The 17,826-nt window shown below is 40.4% G+C and overlaps 2 protein-coding genes across 9 annotated transcripts in view; both read right to left on the reverse strand.

Moving 5' to 3' along the window:
- Positions 1–1,882: 1,882 nt before the first annotated feature.
- Positions 1,883–5,977, reverse strand: LOC308397911 (small ribosomal subunit protein eS17). Of its 3 annotated transcripts, none has more exons than XM_080884174.1 (5): positions 5,856–5,977; positions 4,979–5,130; positions 2,992–3,097; positions 2,702–2,767; positions 1,883–2,004 (listed from the first exon to the last, which is right to left on the reverse strand). In XM_080884174.1, exons 1-5 carry the CDS (start codon positions 5,856–5,858, stop codon positions 1,927–1,929), a joined length of 405 nt encoding a protein of 134 aa, XP_080740300.1. In that variant the 5' UTR covers positions 5,859–5,977; the 3' UTR covers positions 1,883–1,926. The 3 variants fall into 3 exon arrangements, with proteins under 3 accessions (XP_080740300.1, XP_080740301.1, XP_080740299.1); XM_080884175.1 differs by lacking the exon at positions 5,856–5,977 and adding an exon at positions 5,459–5,482; XM_080884173.1 differs by lacking the exon at positions 5,856–5,977 and adding an exon at positions 5,391–5,417.
- Positions 5,978–11,186: 5,209 nt separating this feature from the next.
- csnk1g1 (casein kinase 1, gamma 1) overlaps positions 11,187–17,826 on the reverse strand; it is a 34,058-nt gene continuing 27,418 nt past the window's right edge. For all 6 annotated transcript variants that reach the window (XM_080884172.1, XM_080884170.1, XM_080884169.1 and 3 more), the window contains 2 exons: positions 17,220–17,326; positions 11,187–11,623 (listed from right to left, as the gene is read on the reverse strand). In XM_080884172.1, the coding sequence (XP_080740298.1) occupies positions 11,569–11,623; positions 17,220–17,326 (162 nt within the window). In that variant the 3' untranslated portion in view covers positions 11,187–11,568. The remainder of the gene's footprint in view (positions 11,624–17,219; positions 17,327–17,826) is intronic.

The raw sequence follows: 17,826 nt of genomic DNA on the forward strand, positions 1-17,826 counted from the left end.
TGATGCAGGCAGGCTTCAAACACCAGCCATGAATGCTTTTTTTCTCTCCTTTAAAACCTTGGCATTGCATCTGCAGTACAGATCACTTCAACCCTTGTGTTGTCCTTGGGTCATTTTTGTCCTCTAAAGAAATCTTTTGCTATCAAAAATCTGTTTTTTGTTCATCAAATGGTCTGAAAATATTGTAAGGTAGACCCTACAATAATACATAGAAAGTATGCTCACAAGCCTCCATTGCACTAGAGATTTGCATACTTTGATCAGCATACTTTTTTTTTACCATGTTGTGCAAAGCAATGACCAGTAGGACAAAGCACATATTGTCCTCTAGTATAATGAGGGAGAATCACTGTTCAGGAACATCCAGGGTTAGAAGATATAGAAAATATTGTCAATATATTTAGAGTATGTGATGCCAGGTCCAACTGTACATGGAACATGCTAGAGTACAATGTCAAATTATCTGGCCTGCAGTCAGGACACGCGAATTGTCCCTAACATTGCAGGTTTCAAAAAGAAAACAATCACCTGTAACAACTTGTTTGTTGGCCTGCAACTGCAGAAAAGAAAGCTGTCCATGATGGGACCAGTGCAGAGGAATAAACTTGAGCTTCCTCCTGCACTTGTGTCAAATATGGACACACCTTCGTCCTCATGAAAGTTTACCTTCACTCAGACCCATGCCCTGGTGTCCTACCATGCCAAAATATAGAAAACTGAAGGGTAATGAGTTGGAATAAAGATGAATAAAACCTTGAAACACAGAGATGGATGATATTTTATACTCATGGCTTTATAAACAGTCAAAGCAAACGGGGTCATTTTTGAGCCCAGAGGACAACAGATGTGATTATTTGCTGCCAGTAAAAAACTTGAAGTAGTTTAAAAACAGCTTTCTAAATTAACTTTGACATAAACCCATCTGTGATCATCTGTTAAAGCAACCGACTCTGGTTGTGAAACGATAATCACAATAACTGATGATTTAATTTATTTTTTACCCGAAAACAAAGAAAAAATTCATTTTTATGAGGTTTTTATCACTTAAATTTGAAATGGAATAAAAAAAAAAAAAATTGTGTCAAAATGTTTGAATTGAGTTTTAATTAAAAGTGGGGAAAAAAATCCACTTCATATTAATTAAGTATCAATCAAACTAGATGGAGACATTTTTGACCCCTGAGGACCACAGGTGGGATTATGTGCTGCCATTTAAAATTTATAAAGGCTTCAAAAAACAAAAACAAAAAAAACTTTCTCACTAAAGTTCAACATACAGCACTCTGTAGTTAGTCAGTCAAAATTATCTAATCAATTAAATATTTTATTTTCTTGTTTTATTTCCACTTGAAAACACAGTGAACTTTATGTAAACAAGGTCTGGTGGCCCTAAAATGTTGCCTAAATTTTGTGTTAATGTGTTGGTCTTAAGTAAAACTAAGGTGTAACACTGAATTGATTGACAATTTATACTTTATATTTTAAAAAACACTCAAATGAAGTGGGGACATGTTTGACCACAGGTGTATGGAAATCGGGAGGACATTATGAGGGTTAATTACACCAACTACTTTGTGTGACTCGACTCAGCCCAGTGCAATTACATTACCAGAAGCACAAGACATTAGAAGCACCTGATTCTGTTAATACCACTGCCCAACTATTGAAGCAGAATAGTGTTTGAGTACTTGAAATTCACTTAAAAGTACCATGGCCATACTGTGGATTCCCATGATGCAATGAGCCTCTTCTCATTTACCACTACTACCTATCCAAAGCGCTTCTATTGACTTTCTCAGTAAGGGCAGTTTGGCTGATGAGAACGTGCACTCCTTAATGTTCATGTATGTTTTAGGAAAGATCCAGAAAGCTTTAAATTGAACATTTTTAACAACTGTCTTTATTCAGAGGCCATCAAACATGATTTTAAAGTCCTCGTGGCGTCTTGAAGTTCATCCCGATGGACGGCTGAGTGACTTGAAGATTGGAAAGGCCACCAAAGTCCTACAAGAAGAAGAAGAAAGTTTTAGTGATTTAAACAACCAAGTTAAAAGCTGTGACATGACAGTTCAGCTAGCAATGACACCTCAGACTAAATAAAAACTAATGATAAACAAGTGACTTTGTTGCCCAGACTATTTCTCATTTTTACCCCGACTGGATTACAGGTGGATGCAGCCATTGTGATTCTGAGTCCATAAACTCAGAAAAAAGTTTACAGAAGTCACAGAAAAAGAAGACATGCCAGTGTTTTCTGTTTCTATATTTATCTTTTCTCTGCTTATTAATGTATTGGATTCTTAATTTTGCTCACCCTGCTCTAACCACACACCACAGCCTAAATTGGACGCATGACGTATAAATATGGGCATGCTTTAACTCTGCAAAGACTCAGTCAGTTAAAAATGTAAAAAAATGTAAATGTCAGTTAAAAAACAGGTGATTGCTCCACCCTTTTAATGCACTCATTTAATGTGTGTAGAACTACTTCCTTCCCACCCCCACTAAACACACTGGTACTTAAATGGCCATTATTGATAAATTACACCTGGCAATTTCTTTGCAATGTGCCCATTATGTTCTCTATCAAAATATTAAGTGTTACTAACGGAAATCATACGTCAGGGTTCTGCTGGAAATTCAGAAGGACTTTCAATTATGTGGCAACCAAATAAATCAGCAAATAACATCTGAGACTCACCAACATCTTGAGCATTTCTTTTGTGTCTGGATCCACCTCAATGATCTCCTGGTCCAGAGCAGAAATCTACAGGATGAGAGACACAAATGAGCCACCTGAACTGTCCTTTCACCTCCATGTTTACTCCAGCAACAGCTGGAGAGAAATGCTCAGTGACAACAAAGATGCTTAAGGAAGCCCGTGGACACTCGAGCGGCAGCTCAACGTAGCCCGACACGAGGTGCGCAACCTAAGGCACGGGGAGCACTACAGTCAGCCATCACAGGTAGGACAGAAGACAGTGAACTGACCTCTGGGACGTAGTTGTCCCTCCTCTCTCTCTCCTCCTCCTGCAGCTTGATTGAGATTCCTCTGACTGGACCGCGCTGGATACGCTTCATCAGGTGTGTCACATACCTGAGACACAAGTGAGCACAAACATGCAATCAGAAACCTACAGCAGATTAGTACACATTTTTTCTGACTGTAAGCAGTTCACATTTCTACGTACTCCAAACCTCCAGCAGCAAAATACAAATGTTTCTAAGTTTAACTTTGTTTTTTTAGAAGTTTTATGATTTAACTTTTGTTCAACATGTCTGAAGTTTTAGTTAATTCAGACCAAACACAGAAAATATTCCAAACAGCAATGGTGGAGTTTAAATGAGTGGCTACTGTGCACCAGTTCATAACAGAAGCACATCACACACACAGAATCTAACAATCCGAGAAAAATGACTTCAGCTAAAAACAAGCACTTCACATGACTCGTCTTCCAAGCTCATCAAGTCGTTTAACCTGCAGAAACGTGGTGTGAAACTCATACCAGTCTTTTTTTTTTTTTAATGAACCAACTAACCAAAAAACCCCAAAACAACCTCCCCCCGAATCACATTAGGCTGACAGGCAGGCTGGACAGGTCAGCAGTCTGTCAGGGCTCATTCCCACTCACATGCACACTTAACTACATTTTGAGTGTGAGAGGAAGCGGGAGTACCTGGAGAGAACATGCAAACTGCCTAATGGCAGACTTGAACCTGACCTTCTCGCTGTAAAGCAAATGCACTGTCCCCAACCCGAATCACATTTAAACTTTATTGCCACTCTGGTTCTTCACCGGCTTCATTCAAGAGGTAACAAAGAAGATATATCAGCGCTAAATCATGCGAGTGTCACCTTTTTCTCAAAGAAAAATTAGAAAACCCAAAAAGCAACCCCCCCCCGAAATTAAAAGAAAAAAAATTAAAAATAGTAGATGCCACTCGTATAAAACACAACATATCAATCTCATTCAATATCGAAAAACAAACACGCACAAATGAAGACAAAGCCTGAATTCAAGAATAAAACAGTGTTCATGTTTCATTGACATGACGAGCTGTAGGAAATCAGAGGGAGGAATTCTCAGAGGTTCTGACTTGGGGTGCACCATCTCTGCACCCCAAACATGCAACAGCTGATTGGAAAACTTCATTTTTTTACGCCAACAGCTCCACATGTGCTGCTTTGCGGTCCTTCAAAATCCTTACTTTACGTCACTGGAAACTGATTACATAAGCATTTGCCTAATGCTGATTGGTTGACAAGGGGCACAGATTCGGGAAGTTTGTTTTCACCATGAAAAACAACTTCAGAGATATGGCATGAAAAGCATAGACAGTGTACATTTTTCACTGTTTTTAAACAATCTGCTTCACTTCAGCTCTTTGTTTGCTCCAACTTCACTCTTCTCCATGGCCAATGGGCCAACAGTAGACAAGCAAGAGTGGCCCACAGACCGGTTATACCACATACTTTGTACACTGCCTCCATCTGACAACAAAGCTCACTGCAGGTAGACGGGCCATCCCTGGACTGCCAGCGAACTGCAAACACCCTACCCCTGCTGTCAGACTGAGGTCGGATAAAGTTCAACATAAATTAACCACTAGTTTTTGTTTTTTTACATCCGTTTTGAGCCACTTTAGGACAAAGGAACCACACCAAGGGGAAAACCAAGCCAGATTTTGATTTAAAGCTACACTTGGAAAAAATTACTACCATCTACAAGTCAGCTAGCTAAACGCTTGGCCCCACCAGACCTCAAATACATCTATGTGGGCTGCGCTGACATTCTCCTGTGCGGTGTGCTCGGACAGGGACAGAGGTTCATAAATAATGTTTGATCTCTCAGGATAGTGAAGCTGTGCTGAAGAAATAACAGCATGTTGTAGCTGAAATCCTCTGCCTTAAATCTGTGCTTAACAAATCATGATCTGAGGCTAAAGCAGGAGTGCACACAGCCGAAACCCCACTCACCCTGCAATCTTGTTACGCAGAGGTTTGCTAGGGATGATGGCGATCTCCTCGCACACCCTCTTGTTGGTGTGGAAGTCGTTGCCCAGTCGTGTGTAGTACTTCTCGATGATCACCCTGGCGGCCTTCTTGACCGTCTTGGTCCTGACTCGACCCTGGAGGAGGAGGCACACAGACTTAGATTTCGTGTGTATGAATTGCTGAAGAAGGAATTTCAAATATCTTCACTGATTCCCCCAAAAAACACGGTCTGGAGTTTAAAAACTTTGGCATAAGAGAAAAGGTATGACAGCTTTTAGTGGCAAAGTGTGTCACAGGTTAAAATTACGTAGTGACAGATCATATGACGGAATGTAAAGTGAGTTTAAACGTCTATAAATCACATTTAACGACTTATTTAACAGACGAAACTTACATATTTAGACATTAATGGCCAATAAACGTTAAAACATATTTTGAGTACATTGAACACAAACTCATCACCATCAAGTCACCGAGCAGCTAGTCCCCGTGCAAAACATTGCCACGGTAAAGACGGGTAAACGGAAGTCAAGTTGTCCTTATGAACAAACTTTCCTCCAACAACTAACGGACATTAACTCGGTATGAGAAGCATACAAACACGAGCGGAGCCAAACTGTTGCCGACTGCCCGTAAAGGTGCACCGCGAAACTGCGGCTTGGTGCCCGGTTACTTCGGGAGCAGTCAGTCTGTGTTTACATGGTTAACGCCACCAAAGTGCGTCGAAAACCCGCTTTTATAAATCTTCGTGTCGCCTGTGTGCAGACTGACGGTAGTAGCCGCTCGGTGACGGGACAGCCAGTGAGGATTGTGAAGGATTGTGGAGGACGACTAGATGAAATGCTTTCCGTGGACCCACCATGTTGACTCGGACCGGTGGAAAAGGGTTAACGCACGCTCACACCGGAAGTTTATAGTTTAGAGGCTGCGCTGCTACAGCGTAGTGAGCAGTGTCGCCGCCTGGCGGTGGGAGGAGAAAACATCACGTTACTGTGAACTATTTTTTTGTTATGCACATAAATCAAGATTTGGGTTTCTATCTCAAAATTTCAATTTAATAAATCAACATTAGAATTAGGATTAGTGTCAGGGTCACGGTTAGTGTTGAGCTGAGCCTTAAAAAACTTGAAATGCTGAGGAAATCATTCCAACTGATGCAAAAGAAAATTAAATTAAATCAACATTTTGAGATTTGAACCAAATTTTGTAATTTTGTCTTACAGATGACAAGTTGCTTTAACAGCACAAACATTCGTTCATATGCATACATTACTTTGCAGCAATAAAAAAAAATTGAGAAATAACCAGTTACATTTTTTTTAATTAGTCACCATTTCATGTTTTTAACTAATTAGACTGATACAGTAAATTAAAACCTGGAGTGCACTGCTCAGAGGTTTAACATTTTGCTACAAAATGAAATTTTTTGTTTATTTTCAAATATTTTCTGTGCAAAGCAGCCCCAAGGGACTAAGACTGTCTCAGTCCAAGATGAAATTTGATTTTTGAGCGTGAAATATATTTTAATATATTTTTAATTTGCTAAGTGACAGTTTTCAAGCTGTCTAGCAACAAAATATAAATCTTAGGAGTAAAGGGATTTATAAAAAACATTTAAAAAAAGAAATGTGACCCGTCTTTATTAAAACCATTTCACAACTTACATGATAATGTAGCTAAAACTACGTGCAATACCTTATTGTGACAGATGTAAAAAGGAAACTTTTGTCAAAATACCTCCAGCACCAGTTTGTTTTGAAATGGTCCGTTTACATTGGCCGGCCATAATGGTGTTAAAAACCTTTAAAGAGCAAAATCTGAGTTTGTTATGAAATTCCAATTCTAATTCAAAGCCTGCAGATTGACCTTTCCACATCTTAATTCAAGTGAGCTAATTTGTGTATTTTCTTTCCTCAGCTATTTGATGGTAAAAGCTTTATTTTTATGAGCCACATTCTTGTTTTGGCTGCTGTGACACAAATGTATATCTTTTATCAACCCATCCAACTTATTTGCAAGACTAATATTAGACATTTGCCAGTCTATAGGTATCAGCATTAATATCAAACCAATACAATTAAGAAAAAGATGGGAGAAACACCCTTCAACCTTGTAGGAGGTGGTGATGCACTGTTTGTCCACCAGAGGGCAGTATAAAACTTCCACATAAGGAAAAAAATATTGGCTGATATCTCTAATATTTTGGTCTCCTCTATCAGTCAAACTCTAAAACAAAGTAAAACTTGTCTTCAAACAGCTGACCTGATAGAAAACTTCAAAGATCCCTATACAGACACTGAGCTGAAAACAGCATTTCTGGTTTTTGAATATGAAGGTCCAAATCTGCTGGGTTTATAAGTCACACACATTAAAAAAAATTGATCAAAGTCAAAACATTTCCTGAAGCAGACTTTACAAAAATCACGTCACAAGAGACATGCCTACAAGGTGGAGAGATCTTTTATTTTACATAAAAAAGGGTGCAAATTGGAGTTTTCCCTTTAGGTGTGGAGGGAATAAAAAGTGATTTTTATAAGGTTCATGTGTGACACATTGTATTATATGAATCCAAAGAGAAAAACAAAAAACAAAACACAAAATAAAATATAGGCATCTCAGATAAAAAGGACCTTTACCTTTCTGCAAATCAAAAATATGAAACCATAAAAAGAAATGTGGGTCCTTCATTCTTGAAGCCCTTGACTAACTCATTCAAATACATTTTTGAAGTGACATTCATATTTCAGCACAATAATATTTATTTACAGTTTTAAGATTCCTCTTAATCATAGGCTCTAAAAAATAAAAACAAACAATGCCGAGGGAGGAGGATAAACTCTGGAGCTGTACAATTTGATTTTCCACAGTCAGGGGAAAAAAAAAAAACACAAAAAAAAAAACCAGAAAAAGGAAAAAATGATCAGAGAATACGATTTTATATGGATTCCCAACAGAAAACGGACTACAATTGTGAACTCTGTACAATTTACAGTTCAAATAATCATCACAATATTGTAGCAAATGTCACCTCTCCCTCAAAAACAAAACAAAACAAAAAAAAAAATACAGTAAATCCAACACACAGTAAGTCTACAGTACAGCAACGAGGAAAAAGTGCCAGAGAACCCAAAGAGACCGAAGCCGTTCATTCACACTTCACACCGTCCTCTGCTTTGACTAAGTTCCACACATCCAAAGTCTGACTGAAGTGAACTGTGTAAGAAATAATGGCCGCTGAAAAGGAATGAAGACATGAAAATGTTTGATGTATTTTACATGAGGCCTGGAAGCCAAAACTGACTCACTGACCCAACAGTATACGAGCCCTACAGGTGAGGAAATTCGCTGGAGACAGAGAGAGAAAGATAGTCTCCAGGTAAGCCATGCAGATACAAGTCACGCAGAGCACTCCTATACCACTCTGCATGAGGCCAACAGTAAGAAAAGCGGATACATCAGAGTAACATATCGAGCATTTCAGCCGGGAGCTGAAGAGCTGGACAGCCTGCAAGCTTTAACGGAAGAAGAAAATGTCGCAAAGATGATCAGTCACAACATCCGACTCGGGAATAATAAACCTGGTGTCCGGTTTCTCTCCAGTGACATTGTGAATGAAAGAAACCAACAGGAACGACTCGTGAAACACTTTCACTGCAACGCTTTGCTGCGCTGAGCCACGTTTGCTCGAGGATTCTTCCCAAAAATGACAGCGGACCCCTTCAAGGACACATGGTGGAATGCAATCATCCAAAGACAGAAAAAGCTAAAATAATAAAACATTCAACTTCATATTTTCCTGGCACAGGTAAAAGGCATGGGCTAGTAGTAGTCTCAGGAAATGGCACTCAGGGAAATCCATGGGGGGAAAGACTGAAGGCTACAGTCTGGATATCCATATCAGAATACTTTGAGTTTTTTCCTCAGGCAGCTGGAATGAAATGGCCGAGCCGTGTTTGTCTGGGAAAAAATAAACTTTAAGAGGCATTAAGACATATCAGAGACATGAATACCTGTCATTCAGATAGCCTGGTTTTCCCACCGTTCCCCTCAAATCCTATGTGTGGAATTACTATGGTAACGCCCAAGAAAAGAAAAGGGGTAAAAAAAAGAAAAGAAGAAAAGGTCCCGTAGATTTTCAAATTCAAGTACTTTCAATAACACAATAACTTAGACCCCAGAGTAACCAACATGTCAGGGGTTAAAAAAATAATAATAAACTGGAAGCTATACAGTGTAAATACATATAACAAGCAGGTTTACATACTGATTCATTGAGAAATATCTGCAACATCTACAACATCATATTTCTAAAGATGATGGAGACAAACCTGAAACTCCACTCATCTTGGTCTTGGATGAATGAGTGTGTGTGTGGACAGAGGGAAATGGAGTGAAGGGAAGCCGTCATGGCACACACACAAACAAAAAAAGTGGGTGGGGCAAAAAAACAGAAGAGTGTGTGTGTGTGTGTGTGTGTGTGTGCGCATTCCCTGCACCCTATAGGGAAGGCCTAGCACACGAGGCAGCTACAATTAAAGTAATAAGCACATTTAAAGTACAGTATTAAGAAGGCAGGGTCTCGTCAGGGAAAGCCGGGGTCAACAAATGTAGTGCAGTCGTGGTCTCAAGCTTTTTTTTGTTTGTTTGTTTAACCTCTCTTTCCCCATAAAACCATGGCTATTTGGAATGAAAAAAAAAATTGCATTCAACAAATTCACATTAGCATAAGATGTAAAATTTAAAAGAAAAAGAACACACATATGGTAATTCATTCTGTTAGGAGGATAGGCAAGGTGACGTACTGAGGATTTTGTTTCAAGGCAGTCCTCCGTGACACTAAATAAAGAGTGAGAATGGTACAGACACGTTCACTTCTCCGCCCTCTCTTTTCTCCTCTCCCGGTGCTGACAAGGAGAAGGGGGTTCAGCAGTCGTCCAAACGTCACCACTTTGCAGCACGTGGGGTCTTCACACTGGTACGCACAAGGGTAACTGGGGGACGGGGGACATCTGGGGGACATCTGGAACACCGTTACACATCATTACACCAAAACGTTCCATTTGGCATCACTTTCTTGGGAATACATCTTCAGTGTGTCAACAAAGGGGAAGTCGTTAACTGCTCTCACACTAGCTGGGAACAGTCTGGTACTCTTTATTACACAGGATACCCAAAAGGGGAGGGGACGGGAAAAAGAAAAGAAAAGGAAAAAAAAGACACTGAAATCTCACATTAACTATGCCGCCAACGTGTCATCCAAGTGGTGATGTGACTGCGGTCGGTTGGTCGGTCAGTAGGTTGGTCGGGGGGTTAAGGCATTGGACAGAAGCGTTTCAGAGGCTGTGATTCTCCAAAAGTGCCTCACATCACTTTTTCCTCATGTTATTCCAAAGCATCCCCCAATGTCTACAAGATCAACAACATTTAAGACCCTCCCACCTAGTTTTGGTCACCTTTTTTTTTCTTCTTCTTCTTTTTTTTTTTTTTTTTTTTTAAACATTGGTCTCAGCTCCCCAACTGCAATTTCATTCCCGTGCACGTGACAGATTATATAAATGCTTTAAAGTCATTTATTTTACTGTCCATACATTCAGTGCGTATGTTTAAGAATTAGTAGGAAAAACTGGTGGAAACCGAGAGATAAATAGCATAAATAGCATTTGTTTTCCCACCCCCCTGCATCTACAAGTGTCATGTTGCTGCTCAGCGAAGGGTAGGAGCAAAAACTGCAGGAGAGTCCAAAGAGACTGTAGTGTGTTTTGACAGCAGCGAGGTTAAGGGAGCGCTTTAACCAAGCAGCATGAGCAGAGAACACTGTACATGAGGCGTCTCCGTTTTCTGATGTCTCAGGCCCCGGTCCCAGTGCCAGAGTTGACCTCTTTGGAGGACGGGGGGAAAAAGAAAACAACAACAACAAAAAATATAACGTGCAGAGGCCAAATGGCAGACTGATGCTCTTTGTGCCTGTATGTGACGATAGGCGGTTACACTCTTGGCTCTTCTTGTGTTACATTCAGTTCCTACATCAGGAATCATCATAAAGGGCTTTGTGTCATAATGAGTTTGCAAACTGAGGGCAGGATGCATTTAGGAGATTAGAAAGGAACTGAAGATGATGATTTTATGAGTCAAGCAGGAATCGTAGTGAAGCAAGTTTCCACAGGAGGTGCCATCTCTTCCTCTTCAGGAGAAAAAAAAAAAAAAAATACTGATGTTGGGAGTCTTGGGGGAGGAAGGAAAAAGGATTATCCTCTGCAAAATTCCATCAGAAAGGTTTTTTCCCCCATTTGGCTGACTGACCTGCAACACAACCCGGCACAGCTTGACAGAGGGGTGGAGGGCGAAGAAGAAGAAAAAAGACAACAACAAAAAAAAAAATCCCACAAGAAGACACAAGCATCTTGTACATCTCAGCAAACCGTTTTTAAACTTGTCCAAAAAACGGAGAACAATTCAATCAAGATCTCTCAGATGACTCCCTCTTCTATTCTGAACGGGACCTTACTGATTTCGAATAAAATCCCAATCGACTGAGCCAAACAGCTGGAACGTTTCAGGCTGGTGCTGCGTGATCATTTTTGCCGTGGCGTGTTCTTCTTCCGTTTCCGCTTGAAGAAACAGCAACACCTGCAGAAAGACGTGGACGTTAAATGAGCGCGTGGATGAGAGAAGCACGAGAAAGAACAAACACGGCAGTGTGTTAAATATCACAGGAGCCTCATCTGAGTCTTATTTCTTTGTCTTTTAAACCAGAACAGTAAGAACTCAGTAACACCTTAACATGGACACGATGGATGTGTTCCCATCCACCAAGCGTTTGCGTATTCACCTCCCACCATTTTAACAGACAAATGGCAGAGGAACAAAAACTACAAACTGACTCTGAAGGCAATACTTCTAGGTAAAATCTTTAAAAATAAATTAAAAAGGAAGCAGTGAACACAAAAGTCACAGGACACGGTGAGCCTGAACGGTTAATAAGAACATACAAAGACAAGAAAAAAGCAGATTAGGACATAGGACAGTGACTGGGTACCCTCAGATTCATTTAATATTTAACAAATAGTGGTGTTCCATGCAAAAAGGCTGTAACCTAAAGTCAAATGTTTAGTTATAAAGGAGCCATAATTAAAAAGACAGTTTTTCTTTCTGGCCTGATATTATTTATTAATGTTTGTCAGGCAGCAAGGTTTACTAAATGCAGAAAACGGGCAGAAACTTGGCAGTAAACACAGCTGACAATGTTTGTGGGCACTATATAATATGCACCAGTGAGAGTCTGGTTACATTTTGTAAATAACTCCACTGGGCCCAGCCTAGGCTGGTCCACTCCCTGTCCCATGAGTCTGATGTGGACGAGCAGAGAGGGACTCACCACAGGTTGAGCATTTTCACGCAGCTACAGAAGGAGGAGAAGGAGGAGGAGCAGGAGGAGAGTAAAGAGAAAAGAAAGATAGATTAATACAGCGAGACCGAGATGATGGGGCTGGGAACATGCCACACAAACATGCACACACACGCACCAACAGGACACAGGTGGACACAGAGACAGAAAGTTAAGAGAGGTTAAAAGAGAGAAGGTCACAGAGAAGGTCACAGAACATCCCTGCAGCTTATTATGTCTCCTAGAATTCCCGGGAACGGGAGTGATACGGCATCACGTTTTGAGCATGTTTCTAAAATGTTAAATCCTTTAATAAAAGCTGCTTGGTGTGTAGATCATTGTGTCCTTATACTTACTTCATTTTCTATGTTAAACACAATGAACCACAAGAGTTGACATTTACGTGCTCACTTAAACTGGGCAAATGTGCACTGTGGGTGGCTAGACTTTTTAATGCTACAACAAGTACTAACATAATGTAGTGCAACTATTTTTGTTTAGTAAAACAATTAACTAGATTTGTTCTATCCCATAAATAGGTGAAAATATTAATGCAAAAAAACCCCGAACATGTGGGTATTCAGTCACATGACCACTAATCATGTGACTTTAACTTGTCTCCTATTTTGGACACAGGATGCTGTAGAGTCTAATGGACCAGTTTCTAGGCCCACAGGCCTAGTTCCACTACAGCTCAATGTTTGCAGACAAGTTAGTTTCATGCAAACTACAAACGACCGTATCAGTATCATTAGCGCCCAAACCGAGGTTTTCACTGCGACGCACTCTTTGTGACTACTTTCACATGGAAAAAGCCGGCAACAGCCAGCAACTACTTGCCAATAAAGTTGGGGAGAATAGACATTTTTCCCTAGCAACCTGTGTTTGCCAGATGATCACCAACCAGTCTCTAGGGCTGTGCAACTGAGGCTTAACATTTTAAACTGGTCCTATGAAGACAGCCTTTTGTCTTTTTTAGATTGAGTCCATGATTGTGAATAAAAATGTCGTATTATTTCAGCTTAACTACACCAAATATTTCCTATAAGGCCAATTTTAAATCAATTTGCCATCATTATGGCATTAAAAAAATAAAAATAATTTTTTTGTTTGATGGGGCATCAAAGAGGAGATGGGCACAAAACACACCAATCATAATATCACGCAATCGTGTGAAAGGAGACAACAGCAGCAAGGCCGGCCATCTGGGCAGAGACAGAAATGAATGCACATTAAAAACAGAACACGCAGCTCGGAGATTCAGGAGGCGACACTTTATAAACACTGTTGTTAAAGCTGGTTCATGGTTAATCGCTTCAGCATTAAACTTTCCCAGACAGCTGAACTGAACTTATCTAAAACATGTTCATAGGTAATTATATGTAAAGCATATTAAAACGCAGTACACAATGAGTGATTTTTTTCCTGGGGTGTTAAGGGGTTCAATAGTGTGCTCGCTCTCATTTTGATGTGTTACTAGAACACCAGTGTATACATAAACTACATGAAGTAAGAGCATAAAATGGACCAGCAATTCAGCAAGGTGTTCTGTTAAAAACTTACTATTTATTTATATATACACACTGTTACAGTTTGTCAGGGACGTGCTATGAAGTTCAGTCCTCACGACGTTTTAGCGGTCGAGCAGCTGCCCGAAGGCTGCGGCCAGAAATGTCTTAAAATCATCAAAACAATTTTGTTTTTGGGTTAACTACTTCATTTTTTTTTTTTTTTAAGGCTCAGTTGGGCTGTTGCTGATTCTGAGGTTACTTACTCAGTGGGCCGGTTATTAAAAATTGATTTTAATTGAAGAAATTTGTGAATAATTGAAATTAAAAAAGTAAAAAGTAAATATCCTCTGCTCAAATTTTGTTTATTTGCATGTAAAATTAAAAGTTACGCACAATCTAATTTGTTTACTTATATTTCTTTTCTTTTTTTAAACTCCTCTATTTTTATTGGTCTTATTTGACTTTGTTTGATGTCTGGACTTTAATGTAAAGCACTTGGAGCTGAAAGCGCTGTATGAAATAGGCCCAGCATCATAAATCTTTCCACCGCAGACTTGAATCTAGACCAGTCAAGTGGTCCAGTGCTGAAGTTAAATTGGAATGGCTGCCTCCCTCAATCAATATCATAAAGCATGGTGGAGAAAGAAAATGTGTTTAAAGTTGATTCCTACATTTCTGTTATTACTTCCGTTTCAAACTATGCATCTCCTCATTATTATATACTGTTTAGTCTGAGAGCTGTGTGAATCCTAAGAGCTGCCCTCACTTCTTGTCAGTCAGACGAACCGTGTGATCTTCAGCTTGCACAGCAGTTTTTTCAGTGACTGGCCAGCCATGCAGCGTGGCACCATTCCAGCTGCTGATGCTTAAGACTGGCACCATTTACCGGTTAGTTCCTGCTACCAGCTCAAACCAGTGCCAACACTAATTTCAATGATTTTTACACTACAGTGGGGCAAAAAAGTATTTAGTCAGCGACCGATTATGCAAGTTCCCCCACCTAAAATGATGACAGAGGTCAGTAATTTGCACCAGAGGTACACTTCAACTGTGAGAGACAGAATGTGAAAAAAAAATCCATGAATCCACATGGTAGGATTTGTAAAGAATTTATTTGTAAATCAGGGTGGAAAATAAGTATTTGGTCAATAACAAAAATACAACTCAATACTTTGTAACATAACCTTTGTTGGCAATAACAGAGGTCAAACGTTTACTATAGGTCTTTACCAGGTTTGCACACACAGTAGCTGGTATTTTGGCCCATTCCTCCATGCAGATCTTCTCGAGAGCAGTGATGTTTTGGGGCTGTCGCCGAGCAACACGGACTTTCAACTCCCGCCACAGATTTTCTATGGGGTTGAGGTCTGGAGACTGGCTAGGCCACTCCAGGACTTTCAAATGCTTCTTACGGAGCCACTCCTTTGTTGCCCGGGCGGTGTGTTTTGGATCATTGTCATGTTGGAAGACCCAGCCTCGTTTCATCTTCAAAGTTCTCACTGATGGAAGGAGGTTTTGGCTCAAAATCTCACGATACATGGCCCCATTCATTCTGTCCTTAACACGGATCAGTCGTCCTGTCCCCTTGGCAGAAAAACAGCCCCATAGCATGATGTTTCCACCCCCATGCTTCACAGTAGGTATGGTGTTCTTGGGATGCAACTCAGTATTCGTCTTCCTCCAAACACGACGAGTTGAGTTTATACCAAAAAGTTCTACTTTGGTTTCATCTGACCACATGACATTCTCCCAATCCTCTGCTGTATCATCCATGTGCTCTCTGGCAAACTTCAGACAGGCCTGGACATGCACTGGCTTCAGCAGCGGAACACGTCTGGCACTGCGGGATTTGATTCCCTGCCGTTGTAGTGTGTTACTGATGGTGACCTTTGTTACTTTGGTCCCAGCTCTCTGCAGGTCATTCACCAGGTCCCCCCGTGTGGTTCTGGGATCTTTGCTCACCGTTCTCATGATCATTTTGACCCCACGGGATGAGATCTTGCGTGGAGCCCCAGATCGAGGGAGATTATCAGTGGTCTTGTATGTCTTCCATTTTCTGATGATTGCTCCCACAGTTGATTTTTTCACACCAAGCTGCTTGCCTATTGTAGATTCACTCTTCCCAGTCTGGTGCAGGTCTACAATACTTTTCCTGGTGTCCTTCGAAAGCTCTTTGGTCTTGGCCATGGCGGAGTTTGGAGTCTGACTGTTTGAGGCTGTGGACAGGTGTCTTTTATACAGATGATGAGTTCAAACAGGTGCCATTCATACAGGTAACGAGTGGGGGACAGAAAAGCTTCTTACAGAAGACGTTACAGGTCTGTGAGAGCCAGAGATTTTCCTTGTTTGAGGTGACCAAATACTTATTTTCCACCCTAATTTCCGAATAAATTCTTTACAAATCCTACCATGTGGATTCATGGATTTTTTTTTTTTTTTCACATTCTGTCTCTCACAGTTGAAGTGTACCTCTGGTGCAAATTACTGACCTCTGTCATCATTTTAGGTGGGGAACTTGCAGAATCGGTGGCTGACTAAATACTTTTTTGCCCCACTGTACTTGTGTGCTGTAGAGATTGTAGTCTATGTTAATGGTTGATTGGCTGGGCACAGGCATGAGGGGGTGCATTAGTTAATCTACAGTACTGTGCAGAAGTCTTGAGGCAACCCTTCATTTCTTTATTTTTTGCTGCCATGGAGCCAGGCTTTCCTGTAATTTTTTAAGAGCTCTTGAGCAATAGTTCTCCAGGCATTCTGTCGGCCAGTGGCTGCTTTTTTTCTTCAGTATGTTAAACCACTTAACACTGACCTATGAATCACTCAAGGATAAAATGGCACCTAACTCAAAGGATGAACTAGTGTTGTGTCTACACATAAACAACTTTGCAAAGAACTTTAGGCATATTGTTACTAGCAGCCCATCGTAAAAACAAAACTTGTTTCCATTTTAAGTTGAATCTAGGAAAAATCTTAAAGATAACATAGTTTGATAGATATAAAATAGTTTTGTATTTTTTCCTCCACCAGGGTGATTTCCAAAGAGCTATTAAAGAAATGAGGGCTGGCTTTTACTTTTGCACAGTACTGTACAATGGCTTTTTTTATTTTTACAGAAAAGGAAAATTCACTGAGGGATATAGAGACTGGTTGCAGATCGTAAACCCACACACCCAGACAGATAAGAGGGGCAGGTGGAAGATGACAGCTGGTGGCTGGAGCTGTCACAATTCCAGACAATAGCAAAAGGAGACAGAGGGAGGTAAAGAGGGAAAGAGAGGAAGCGACAGATGGACATGGAAGAGAGTCGTGGTGGCTATATGACACATACTTGGCCTCGTCGGGCGGATGCTCCTCTGGCGGAGCTGTAATTGGGGCGTTGGAATGAACAGCCAGCGGATCGTCTGCATTCAGCTCCCCGTTGGTTGAACTGACCACCTGTGACACAGACTGGTGTTAAGTTCAGTTAAACCACTTATGTTTGTCCACACAACAGATACGTATGGAAAAACCAGATACTGCTGTGACAGAAAGTTTACCTGGTTAACAAAGAACAAGTTAACACAAATACTCTAGTTCATTTAGTTTTGCTTGTATTGGGAGAAACTGGTTTCGTGGCAGCAAAAAAAACAAAACAAAAAAACACCACAACATGAAGAAAAACCTGGCTTGCAGTCTGTGAATGGTTCTGCTATTTTTTTTTTTTTTTTTTACTATTTTGTAGCTTCAAGTCATACAAACATAGTCTTGTTTGTTATCAGTGTGTATCGATATTTGCCCCAAAACAGCAACGAGTCACCAAAGTTAGAATGTTGAAATGCTCCAGAGAGAAAAAATAAAAGACTTTCAAGAGTCAAAACTTAATCCCAAAAGACAGCACAGGTTGGGAGGGAGGCAAGCAAATTTCAGATTGCAGTAATTACAATATCACGTAAATA

Source organism: Rhamphochromis sp. 'chilingali', assembly GCF_963969265.1.
Source record: "Rhamphochromis sp. 'chilingali' genome assembly, chromosome: 6".
NCBI lineage: Eukaryota > Metazoa > Chordata > Actinopteri > Cichliformes > Cichlidae > Rhamphochromis > Rhamphochromis sp. 'chilingali'.

Bases quoted from the DNA above. Each gene is read 5' to 3' on its own strand.
- LOC308397911 (XM_080884173.1), bottom strand. The intron at 3,098-4,978 runs GTGAGTGGGGTT...CTTGTGTCTCAG, and splicing joins CTGCGTAACAAGATTGCAGG to GTATGTGACACACCTGATGA. The intron at 2,005-2,701 runs GTGAGTCTCAGA...TTCTTCTTGTAG, and splicing joins AAGAAATGCTCAAGATGTTG to GACTTTGGTGGCCTTTCCAA.